The following is a 13,768-nucleotide window of genomic DNA, read 5'->3' as shown; positions in this document are numbered from 1 at the left end:
GGGGGCTTTTAGTCACATCAAGGCGACATCAGATTTCCCCGATGCGAATATGTTATCTGAGTGATTGGTTGTTGCTTCCAGACACATTGACTGTTGGTCCATATGGAATGACATTGTTCACCACTTCATTGTTTTCTCTTTCATGATATCGTTTATTGGTCTTGCTATGAGCATTTGTGTTTTCTTTGTGTGTAGGCAAAATCTGAAGGCTGTTGTCTTTTACATTCATTGGTAATTGCTTCAGGGCCTTCATTTTCATCAATTTACACCCTAAGAAATTTACAGTAGAGCTTCATTTGAGCAGTTTGGACCGTGGAAGGCTCTGGGTATCTTGGAGACTTCTCTATCGCTGAAGCATGGCTTTGCTTTTGCTGCTGTGTTCAGAAAAAAATGTCACTCACAATATGAAATCCAAATGACACACAAGTATTCTGAAATCTCACTACTCCGTTCTTTTCTACAGAGCTGAAATCATTTGGGATAAGCTCCTACAGGACTACATTTGGCTATAAGTACATTGCTGCAAGAAATGTAACTCAATAACATGTAACAGTAGAGCTTTGATGAAAAAATTCTTTTCAGTGTATTTTTTAATACAGAGTTAGCATTTCAGCCACTATAAAATTAAAATGTAATGACTATAATTTGTCTTTACTGACAAATAGGTCAACCCTATAACTGATTACTGATGATGTAAATACCTAGTTCGGAGTGTGGTGAAACATCACAGGTTATCATCAGGTATGATAGGCAGTAGATTAGCATTTTATAAAATTCACATCTTTTCTAAATTATCTCTGAAAAATTGGACGGTCTTCCAGATTCTGTGGAAATATACCAATACACAGGGAACTGATTATACCTAAAGACAATGAAGTCTTTTAATAAAAATGTACAAATGTGTGAAAAGTCTTTCAAACAAAATTTGCTGCCTTGTGAATTCTACTCATTGGCATTTGTTCCACAAATTATGTAACACTAATTGCACAACATGAAGTGACCTCAAGTACTTGGACATTATGTGCATTGGAATTTACATGCAAGATTTGTTGTAAAGAATGAGATACAATAAATTTAAGTTCAAGTGTCAGTCTCAGCATTATCCTGAGCGGCTTACATACCACATCCACTCTGCTTTGATATCACTATTCTTGATCAATATAATGTACAAGGAGGCATTCTGAAGTTAATAGATTGTTCCCACAAACTTTTTGAAGCACCACTATAGGGAAATAAGACAAAACTATTATGCACTGTAATTCCAAATAAAACATGATTTAAAATGTCTCTGCAACCATTAGGCTGATAACAAGGTCAACTCTTATAAACTCTTACAACTCTTACAACAACTCATACATCAATTGTACCCAGCATATTTGTACATATGTTGACATCATACTTTTCTAGGCATTCACTTTCTGATATCAGCCCTTGGTATCAGCTCCTCTCCCACCCCTCTCCAGTCTTTGAGGTTACCTTCAAAGAGAAGACACAATCAACTCAGTGCCTTCCAAGGGGCTGGGGTTGGGGGTTGCTTTTTAGAAAGAAGCTTAAAGAAAACTGAAAACAAAGTCAATGAGAAAAAAGACCAGGACAGTGGCTCTGCGGTTTTTCCTCAGTGGGGTGTACCTGCTCATTATTTGAGGATAGAAAAGCTATCCTGTAACTATTTTGTTGAGAAATATTTTCCACCCCTCCCTCCCCTATAGACCTGATCTTGCTCCATCAGATTTATTTTTGTTCATAAAACTCAAATAACATTCAGAAGGAAAATGATTTGGGTTGCTCAAGGGGCCCAAACTGAGGGAAAAGTACAGAGGTCTAGAGGGGAAGGTTAGAGAGATGGAAACCATGGGTCTGAAGTACATACATGTAGATGGACGATAAGACAAAAAACAATAATTCCATATTTTGATATTTAGTTTATTAAATATGTCTGATTTTTGCAACTTAAATTTTAATTTATTTTCACGTATTATTTAAAAGCACAAATCTACTTATTTGTTTGCCTATATTGTCTCTTTGACTCTCTGGATTCATGTATAATCACAGTGCCCTTAAGTAATATTACCATAATTGATCAGATTTATGCATTATGAAAAGAAATCATCTATTTAAGCAGAAGGTAAAAATAGTATCTATAATTTGAGCATTTTGAGTTTATATAGATATTCTTTTTAATTTGGGTATATTCATAGCTCCTACAGATCTTGATTTTGGTGAAGAATACTTAAGTGAATATAAGACTAAACAGAAATCCAAACTCACTCCCATGCTGTCAATGCTGACTCACAGAGACCCTGTGAGTTCTCAACCTGTGGGTCGCGACCCCTTTGGGGGTCAATGACCCTTTCACAGGGGTTGCCCGATTCATAACAGTAGCAAAATGACAGTGATGAAGTAGCAACGAAAACAGTTTTATGGTCGGGGGGTGGGGGGTGGGGTCACTACAACATGAGGAACTGTATTAAAGGGTGGTGGCATTAGGAAGGTGGAGAAGGAACCACTGCTTTCGAGGATGGAGTAGAACTGCCCCTTTTTCTCTGGCGAATGACTGATGGTTTCAAATTACTGACCTTGAGATTAGCAGCCCAATTGTAACCTGCTGAGCTGTCAAATCTCCTTCAAGAAATTATAGAGTAGGACAAATTGCTCCTTATAAAATTTACAAATCAATTTTTTCCTCCCTTTCTCCCACCTACAACACAAAAGAGAGATAGAAGCGCGCGCACGGGCGCACACACGCACACACACGCACACACCTGAGAAAGATTCCTAATTTAAGTATTCTATTCTAATATGTTTGAAAATATTGAGTATTTTAATTATTTTCCCATGCACAGATGCTATTTACATCCTAATTAGAAATAATCCTTTTATGCTTTAGGAACATAATAAATTATTAAGAAAAATCAATGAAGTTCACGGATACAATTGTATCTCTGGATTTTATCTGAAAAGTGACCATCCAGCCATTATCCTCTAGACTCGTTCCAGCCCTTGGGGAAATGGCAGAACACCTTCTTGAACGTTCGATCATGCATTTGGATCTCTAGTTTGGTGGAACACTGTGTAAAAACCTCTCATAATCGGAACACTCCCTATTGGCCCCACACCTGAAGATTCCCAAGAGTGCTATTTGTCCCAGTGAACATCTGGAATGGATTACATCCGGTTAATTGGCTCCAGGTCAGACTTGTTACAGACAGTAGCATGCAGTATAACCTATGCAATTCACAAAATCCACCCACTTTGGGATAAATCACACCTACTTTTCTTCATAATTCATCCCAGATGCAAGACATACACTTATGTGCATGCACGTGCACAAGACACACACATACACACACCCTCTAAAAGATACCAAGATGATAATAGATTCTTGGAGAAGACATCGACAAGCCATTGAACCCATAAACTATCTTAAGTAAATGATTAGCTTTTTACAGGATTGTTGGAAGGAAACACAAATATTCAGGAGTAGCGGATTGTAGAGAGTGATTGTTTTATAGTTGAAAAATATTTAAAGTGAAAGAAGATCCAGCCGCTACAAGATTTGTGTTTTGTTTAGTTCCTCCCCCAACCCTTAGCGTATGGTCCAGCACGTGTAGGCACTTATCAGAATGTCAGAGCAGCAAAGAAAGTAGTGCTTTGATTTTTAACTTATTTAACAATATTAATGAGTTGGGTTACAAGGAACAGTATGACTACTGTTCTTTGAAAACCCAAACATCAATCTTTTTAAGTTATGGTGTTAGAGGCACAGGGCATGTCTTAGCGATTAATGACTGGTCGGAGGAGTAGATAACTCAATACACAGCCAAGCACCATTAACTCCAACTGGTCATTAATTCTCAGGAAATGTCCTGTACTGAGGTCATTATTGGTAATAAAATGCACATATGGTAAGTTCCCTCTTTTTTGCCTGTGTACATGGACAGACATTCACATTCTATGTATTGTTATGCATCATGATAAATAGCAGTGTTTCATATGTACAGGAGTTCAAAACTAAGCCAAATATTTAATTTAGTGTACTAAACATTCCATTCCATTCGCCTTTGTTTGGGAGGAGTATGAGTATCATGTGAATCTGTGTTTGGGTGCCACAGGCAGTGGAAGGCACAGGTAAGTGCTGATAAAGGTGGGTGGAATGAGCACTTCTGCTATAATCGTATTAAAAAGACAATATTTACAGGGCATTATTGGAATCACTATATACCAGGTACCAGAATAAATGCTATACATATAAGAGTTAGGTCAAGTTCTTATTTGGTGTGCTATATTTCTCATTACTTCACAGTAACCATTTAACCCAGTCCAGCATGATATCTGGTTTGCTTTCTTGGAATTTTTTTATTAATCATTTATTGGGGGGGGGATCTTAAAAATCTTTTGACAATCCATAATTTAATTGTATTAAGCACACTTGTACATATGTTGCCATCAATGTTTTCCAAACATTTTCTTTTTAATTGAGCCCTTGGATTCAGCTCCTCTTTTTCTCCCTCCCACCCTCATAAATCCTTGATCAATTATAAATTATTGTTGTTATTTGGGAAATGGCCTCTCTCTGTCTTCCATAAAACTGTTCTAATATTCCTGATGTCCCAAAAAATATTCCTTTGAGTTACCCTTCATAATTTATATGGATATCTCTGGTGTAGCAACTACTTTAGTCATTTGTGTCTTATCAGCCATCCCTTGTAGGCCTCCTTAGAGGTCAACCTCCCCAAAGTCTTTGGTTTGGTTTGGTTTTCCTATATGGGGCGGCTTAGGAAGATAATAACCTAGTAGAGAAGAAAGAAAAGCGCACGTCTCCATCAGGAGACCATTGTGAATAATATTCAAAGGCTTAGCTGTTCTAGCTAAAACCATTAAATCTCAGGAGTGAATCTCAAATCTGTGCCTCGGCTCATGATCAATAAGAAGGTAAGGTAAGAAGGTAAACTCTAGTTAGAGTCCAGGGCAAATATGATTTGATCTGACCCTTGCTATCTCTGTGACCTAGGGTGAAATATGTAATTCTTTAGTATCCTCCTATGGGACATGAGGATAAATAATTGCTTACCCTCTTAAATGATATTATGAGAGTCTTGGTGGTGTAGTGGGTTATTCTTGGGCGGCTAACCACAAGGTCAGCAGTTCCAAACCGTCAGTCACTCTATGGGAAAAAGATGAGAATTTCTACTCCTATAGTGAGTTACAGTCTTAGAAACCCAGGGGAACAGTTTTGCTTTATCTTCTAGAGTTGCTGAGAGTCAGAATCAACTCAATGGCAGTGAATTATTGTTGTTCTTATTTGATTTTTAATAGATATCAGTAGAATGTAATGATTTGATCTGGATAAAGCATAGAGAAAGTATCTGATGCATATTGCTGTTGCTAATAGCTGTCTTCAGCCACTGTGGCAACCTGGTAACATCATTCACTGTGGGATAGGACCATGGTGACCCATTGGGTTCTGACTAGCTGTTTTTCCAAAGTAAATCATTAGCTCTTCCAAACCTATCTTGCTTTGGAAGCTCCACTGAAAACTTCTCAGAATCAGACTAACACAGAAGCATCCATTGACAAGAGGGTGGTGGCTGCACTGGACATGCATTGATGAGGATAAGAACTCACTAAATAGTATTTTAATTAATATTAAATTTCATTTTAAAATACGTGAATTGTAATCCAGGCCTAATCAAGGCAACCAAAGCAGCTTCTCTGTGACAAATTACTTTGCATAGTATAGTGGCAGTAAGATGTGCAATGGTCTACATCTCACATCTCAACATTGGTGAATCTGTATGAATCATATTCCATTAATCCAGTTGACTTTGATTTTTATCTTTTTAATTGTCTATTAAGTCAGAAACGAGAGCACTTTCTCAGATCAACTTTTGACTGTTTTGTTGGAGGATCTTGTCCTTGGTGGTTATGTGGAGAAAGAGTAGACTCTAACCAATCTATCACACCCAAACACTTCATTCTGATATGCTCTAGAAAGACTTGGTAATTTTTGCTTAAATGAACAGCTTTAATAACGAAATCAATGCTGATTAATCTTAATAGCTTAATTCTTAGTGGTGTACTTGTTTCTACATTTGTGTGAATCCAGTCCCAAGGTATTTTTGTTTGGTTTTATTTTTTTACTCAGTTCTCGGGTATTTTACATTCAATACTTTGGTAAGAGCAAAACAAGAGGAAAATAAATTAATTTTTAAAGTCTACATATATTTTGAATATTACAATTTGGAAAACTTGGAAAATTTATAAACTCTTAGGTGAATAGTTACTTTCTCATTTTTCAGATTAAATTGACCCTGAAAGAGAACATTGTTTTCACCATGAATGCCAAACAAGAAAAAGAGCTAAACTCCAGAAGCCAAGATTTCCACCTCTTTCATGCTTTGCTGATGTTGAGCACAGTAGTGCTGTTTATTCCAGCTATTGAAGCTTCTAAACAAAATATTCCAAGACTCAAGCTAACTTACAAAGGTAAATATGGAACTATTTCTCAGGTTGTTTGTCAAGATTTCCAAATGTCTTTTATTATCTATTGATATGTTTTATTTAGAAATGCATGTTGATTTCAGTGAAATGTTTAAATTGTTGGTAATGGTCAATAGAAATATAAAATTGGTTAATAGAACATAAAAATCCCCTGATTTATTATTGGAAAATCAGTACCAAAACTGTCTAGCTATACTTTTCGCCTCAGTTTTCTCATATACCTACACCTCAGTTCGGTATTTCTAATGATTAGTGACTAACATAATTAGGATATTCAGTGTGAACATTGCTATCGGTTTCATATTGAAGTCAATAAGCCCCTGAAATTAGGAAACTGTTCAGCAATCCCCCATGACTGCTACTCATTTATCTCTAGATGGAGAGGATTTTCTGTAATCATAGTAAAGTCTCTTCAGGGAATTTTTCACAGACAAAGGTAACTCTAAGGTCTCTCAAGCAAATATATGCCTTTTTATGGGCGGGGGGCAAGCAAGTGAAGGCTTACAATATAAAGAGTTAAAACCGATGGGGAACTTCAAATACTTCTTGGAAAAATTCCATTATCTATTAATTTCCATGTTTCATGAACTGTTTGAAGTCCCTTGTATTTAGTAAACTCAATTCACATCTCATAGAGTTCGTGTTTGTTTTTTTGCCAAGCTTTATGCTCAAAGTGGTTCTTCTTTTTGTTCCTCTTGTCTATGATATACCCTTGACTTCGCTAATACCTCATCCAATAAAAGGAATGTAGGGAGAATCAGACTCCTTTATTCTGAACTTGGCAGGTAAAAAATATGCTGGCAGTTTTGCTGTTCTTTGATCTTTAAGACACCATATTTCAGCACAAATTAGGTGTCAATAATAAAAACTAAATTTGATGCCAAATGTAAGTAAGTGAAATTAGCACACTAAGCCCATAAGTGCTTTTATACACTGGCATTTGTTTGGAATTTAAATCACAGGTTGTAAAGATATAAGGGAGTTTGTATTTGCATATTGTTATATGTGTAAAATATTTTTATAAGTATATTTATTTGTAATCAAGAATAATATTTTATTTAGGAACATGGACCTGGTTGTAGAATATAATTGTTCAATGTTTTGTCTAAACAAAAATTAAAAACAAGTGTTAGAGCATAATTGCTCTTAATGCTGTCTTGATTCAGTTCTCATCATCTGCAGACTTTTCTTGTTTTCAAGTGAACATTAACACTTATGGGAAGGTACAGATTGCAAATAAAGAAGTCAAGTCACGGTGTCTACTCTGGTTAAAGTAATGACAGTAACTGGACTAGAATGTCTGCCGGCAGAGGCATATCTAAGGTAGGGCAGGAGTGGCATGTGCCCTGCATGTGTCCTGTGTGCCACTGAGAGAAGGCAACGATGAGCCATTTAGCTTAGCCATGCCTGTTTCCCTCACTAGCTGGGAGAGATCATTCAGCACGTTTAAGTAAATACCTTGGTACCTGAGAGCCTCTGTGGGTCAGCGCAGGCTCTGTGACCATCCTCTGCTGAGTGTAGAAAGAGAAGAAACTGGGGGGAAAATTGACTTTGAGCCCATCATGGATTCATTTTCATCAGTGAAAACAAAGTGCAGTTGTAATTTTTATGTGGTGTCGTTATGTGTTAAGTAAGTGATTAATGAGACTTGTACTTTTTAGCTGATATTGTGGTAAAGCTATTTGAAAGTTGAATGTCAGATATTTGGACAGGGGTCAATTTCATTGCCTGTCAAACTTCAGTGCTATGTTCTGGATTGTCAAATTAAAAAAATGAATTTCTGTTAAACATAAAGCAAAGAGTTTCTTTTTAAAAAATCATTTTATTGGGGGCTCGTACAGGTCTTATTACAATCCATACATACATCTATTGTGTGAAGAACATTTGTACATATGTTGCCATCATCATTTTTAAAACATTTTATTTCTACTTGAGCCCTTGGTATCAGCTCCTCATTCCCACCCCCCTACTTCATCCCTACATCATGAACCCTTGATAATTTATAACTTTTTTTTTTCATGTCTTACACTGACCTATGTCTCCCTTCACCCACATTTCTGTTGTCCATCCCCCTGGGAGGGGGTTATAGGTAGATCCTTGTGTTTGGTTAAAGCAGTTTCATTGAAGGACTCGTATGATCGGGATCTGGAAGCACTTCATGGGGACTCAATAGCAGGACTTTTACACTGAGATTTGGTACAGAAAATCTAGGAACTCACGTAGGAAAAATAAAAAACAAAACTCTGACTGGTTGGTTGTTTTCAAAATCATGCTGTAAAAACACCAGACAATTCTGAGAGCCTGTAAGAAGTCTTGTTAATCTGAAAGTGCTAGCCAGTTAAAATCTTGCTAATCTTTGAGCAACCAGCATGTAGTGAATATCCTTCTTGGGAGGATGCTATTTGAGAAAATGGGGCTAGAAGAGTCTGCAGGCTTTCTGAGATACACTGGTGAGCTGATTAGGCCCAGAATTAGCGGTAAACAGCACAAAGGAATCAAGCCTGTATCTTTGGAAGATGTCTCTGTTTATTGCCGTGGACCTAGTTCTTCGAGGAGCCCTGGTAGTGGGCTGTGCTTTTTGAGCTGGTAACCAAAGGCTAGCTACGTCAGGATGAGTTGGAATCAACCTGACAGAGGTATATTTGGTTTGACTTTTGGCTTCTGTCTGCCATAAACAGCTTTAAAACCGGACAAAACTGTTTTCAGATGTTAGACATCAGGCAGCAGGAATATGGCACCTAAGAGAGAGAAACCACCAGATAAGACTACAAGATTTGGTAAAAACAGTAGGTTTGTGAATTGAGTATAGATATTGAAGGTCCAAGTACTGAAAGATAGAAGAGTGGAAAGACCTCACTGAAGACTCTGGGCACTCCCTTGACAACATAAAGGTCACACTGTAGTCATCAAGTCTACCTCTAAAGGATACTCTAGTGACTATGCTAGTAAACTTGAACATAAGCCTCAAAAGGATCAAGGATGATTTGCCAGGAAATTAAATGCTTCCCAAGCCAAAAATCAACCCATAGGAAAGAAAAACAAAAATTAACAAGATTCTCTGTTACGTAGCATCCACAGTGTCCAACCAAAAATTACCAGACATTCAAGAAAATAGGAAAATGTGAAAATACAAAAATAGATATATAGTTAACAGAAACAATTCTTGAAATTATTTAGATGTTTTAGTTAGCAGGCAAGGGCTTTAAATCATCTATCATAGATATCTGCAAGTATTCAAAAGAAAATAAGCTAAATGAAAATTCTAGATCTGAAAAGTATAATATCTGAAATTACAATTTTACTGATTGGCTTTAACAATAGAATAGAGGCAGCAGAGAAAAAAATCAATGAGACTATATAGAAAAATGATTATCCAATCTGCAAAACCTTTATAGATTTCTTATGTGTCAGTACACAATCCACTTTGTTAGATCAAAGACAAGCCTACAAAGTTCTCTGAGATGAGCTCATCTCTTCACAGTTTTCTTTGTACCTACTGGGAAGCCCTACCCATAAGGTTCTCAGAAGCACACCTGTTTACAGAGAGGATCTTCAAAGTCAGTTTTGGCAATGCTCCACTCCTGGGATCAACATTGTTTAACTTTCTATTGCTATGCAATGAACTACCTTAACACTTGGCACCTTACCAAGACAGCCACCATTTAATTATTCTGAAAGTTTTGGTGAGTCTGGAATTCACAGGAGCTTTACCTGGGTGCTTCTGGCTGGTGCTCTGTCCTGTACGTGTAGCCAGATGCTGGCTGGATCTGGAACAAAGAGCTCCTGAGCATGGCTGGCTGGCTGACTGCTCTCGTGCAGTCTCAGGACCTCTCTAAGGGATCTCTCTATCTGGGTAAGGAAGTTGGGGCTTCTGTAAAACCCATCCAGCCCAACTGCTGGTGCTCTAGCAAGCAAGGTCGGAGGTCTGTTGCCCTTGCAGAACTGTCTTCCAAAGTCATAGTGCACTGTTTCCAGCTTGCGCTATTGGTGAGAAGCTCGTGATACGGGCTGCAGTCTACGTAGTTAGACCCAGTGTGCAGTAGTCAGCCACAGCTCGCGTGAATTCAGGCTTTTGAGTGACAGTAAATATATCGAGGTACATGAATTGAGAAAGGACATGAAGCTTGAACAGAAAAAAAAATAACTGCAGCCCCTCTCCCACACAACACACACACACACACACACATACACACACACACACACAATAATGCTAAATGGTTTATAGATCTGGAAATCTTCTAGAAGAAAACTTGAGGGAATATCTTTGTAACCTGGATGTAAACAAAGATGCCTTTTGCAGAATATAGAAAAAATTTATTAAATTGCATTTGAGCAAACCATTTTAAGTTGTTCCTCAAAAGACATTATTACTAAAAGAAATAAGAAATCCATAAAATACTCATAAATCATATTTGAAAGAATTATCAATAATAGATGTGTAAAGCTCTCATAAACAAATAATAAATATAAACAGCCACATTTATAAATGGACAATAAACTTTAACAAACACTTCTCAAAAGAAAACATACAAATGGCCAACAAACAAATGGAAGAATTATGGACATAATTAGTCATCAGGTAATTATAAATTAATATCACAGTGAGATACCTTTACTTATCCATTGAAATAAATAAAATCACTAATAATATCCAATATAGGAAAGCAGATGGTGTTAGCATGGCCTGAAAATATTGCTGGCATACAGTGTAAAATTATATAATCATATGAATAATTAAATGATTAATATGAAGTTTAAAAATGGACAAGACTAATCTTTGATTAAACAAGGGGCATTGGAACAGGTGTAGCCTTTGTAGGACTGGGGAATGGAGAAGGAATCAAGAAGGTATCGTGGAAATTTCCCCTTCCCCAGTGTGCAGAATTTTCACAACTCATCAAATTATACATATAATTATGCATATCTGCCATTATACAATTTACCTAAAAAACAAAACAGGAAACACACTAAAATCCAAATAATTCTTTAAATAAAGATTATTGAATGTAAAACTGAGATGCTTTGCAAAACTTCCCCTGTTATATATGCACATATAGACATGTGTATGTATGTATACATTTCCGTATGTGTATATGTGCATGTGCGTATCTATCATCTATCTATCTATATAAGGGAGTATGCCAAAAAACCGATGCTCTTTCCTTTTTTGATGTGAGGGGGATAGTGCATTTGGAGTTTGTTCCACCAGATCAGACTGTTAACAAGCTTTCTATTTAGAGGCTCTGAAAAGATTGCACAACAGTGTGTGACAAAAAAGGCCTGATTTCTGGCAGATGGGGGACTGGTTTTGCCACCATGGCAATGCACCTGCTCACACAGCCATCTCAGTGTACCAGTTTTTGGCAAAAAAACATCTTGCCTCTCTTGTCCCACACACCTTACTCACCTGACCTCCCTCCATGCAACTTCTTTGCATTTTTGTGACTGCAAAGGGGCATGAAAGGACAACAATTTGATGACATAGAAGAGGTAAAGAAAAAACAGGGATATCATATATCCAGGGTTGTCATATATCCAGAGATGAGTTTGAAAAATGTTTCTAAGAATGTGCTCACAGATTTGACAGATGTATTAAGTGTAATGGAGATTATTCTGAAGGTGCTAAGTTTGTTGGGATAATGGCCAATATTAAATAGTACTGAAAAGGATCATATGCACTTTTTATGATCATTGAGTGGCCATAGTCTTACATGGACCTTTGTGCCCTTTGTGGAATTTGCTAATAAAAGAAAAAAAGTATGCTGTCATTATGACAAATTGCATTATAATAAATTTTTTAAAAAATAGTGATTCTAAAATATTAGCTCAAATATAATAAGTGATGCTTAATTTTAAAATATCAACACGAGTGTACTTGTATTTGTTTTGGCCTGGAATCCACCCTTACAGACTTACGAATCTTGTTTTATTTAGCTCTCTCAGCACCTAGTGCTTATATCAAAGAAGAGCTGGTGTGTGCTTGTTAAATTAAATGCAATCAGGTCTACTCTCTATTCAGTATAATTTCCAAATGCTACCATCGTTTGACAGGTGTTTCAGCTAACTTACATTGCAAACACTGGTAACCAATGGCAGAGATCGAGTGCAGGGTATGGTTTATAGAAATCGCCCTGTTCATCCTCAAAGAAGACTTGGTCATGCAATGGGTTAAGCATCGCAAACTTTAAGGTCGGTGGTTCAAACCCACCCAGGATTTTGCACGAGGAACATAAGGTTATATGCTTCTATAGAGATTTTTTTAAAAATCTATGGAGTTCTACTTTGCCCTGTAGGGTTGCTATGAGTCAGCATCAGCTCCATGGCAGTGAACTCGGGTCTATCCTTGATGCATCTTTTCTACATACACAAATCCACACATCCACGGTTTTCTCCTACCACCCTGTGGCTTTTATGAGCCATTCATTCCAGATTGTGGACGAACCTCTTGCCTGGAGTGGATTTCGACTTATACCAAACCTTCAGAACAGGGAAGAATAGCTCTCCTAGAATTCCCAAGGCTATGAAGGCAGACTGCCACACCTCTCTCCTCTAGTGTCACTGGCAATTTCATACTGCCAATCTCTTCATAGCAGCCATGTAATTAACCATTTCACTACCCGTTCCTTAGATTGTATGCTAAAAATAGCCATGGGAATTATTACACAATTGTTCCCACCTGTGCTCTCTGCTCTTTCCAATCACGTCAAAGAGTGGGGCCCGGCTTTGGGAATCACAGGTCATTCAGAACCATGGACCCTACATGTCCCACGGACTGGCAAGAATTTAAACAGTTTTGATACTGGCCTCTTCTATATCATATTGGATAGTTTTGAAGTAGTTAAAAAATGATGAGTTAACACCTTTGACAAGTGCAAACAGCCCAACACTGGACTGCCAACTGAACGTCTGTGGGATGGACTTCCACAGAGTCCCAGCACAAGAAAAGCCTGGTTTTCTCCTTCTGAAAACTCAGCCGCTGGTGATCCTGTGGAAGACAGTTCCACCTGACACCCGCGGGGCCACCGTGGGTTGGAATTGATCCCATGGCAACTCGATTTCAAGGATTTTGAAACCGCTATGATACATATCATTATTATCTTGAAGTTATGGTGATAAGAATTGCTTGTAAGCAGGCCACCTATATCCTTCTAAGATGAAAATCCAAAGCACCGCGTGGCATTTCCATTTCCTTTCATGACTCTACTAATGAATTTAGATGCTCTATCATCTGGCCCGTATATGGAAAAGGTAAGAGTACAAAACAATT

At 37.4% G+C, this 13,768-nt stretch overlaps 1 protein-coding gene across 1 annotated transcript in view; it reads left to right on the top strand.

The window, feature by feature from the left end:
- The window catches only part of SEMA3D (semaphorin 3D), a 244,665-nt gene that overhangs the window by 82,628 nt on the left and 148,269 nt on the right, over positions 1–13,768 (top strand). Inside the window, exon 2 of the mRNA XM_004702630.2 lies at positions 6,300–6,486. Within this exon, the coding sequence (XP_004702687.1) occupies positions 6,336–6,486 (151 nt within the window). The 5' untranslated portion in view covers positions 6,300–6,335. The remainder of the gene's footprint in view (positions 1–6,299; positions 6,487–13,768) is intronic.

Source organism: Echinops telfairi, unplaced genomic scaffold (assembly GCF_000313985.2).
Source record: "Echinops telfairi isolate 266 unplaced genomic scaffold, ASM31398v2 ScPeMD7_23;HRSCAF=83, whole genome shotgun sequence".
NCBI classification, from domain to species: domain Eukaryota; kingdom Metazoa; phylum Chordata; class Mammalia; order Afrosoricida; family Tenrecidae; genus Echinops; species Echinops telfairi.
This window is presented reverse-complemented; position numbering and strand designations above follow the sequence as displayed.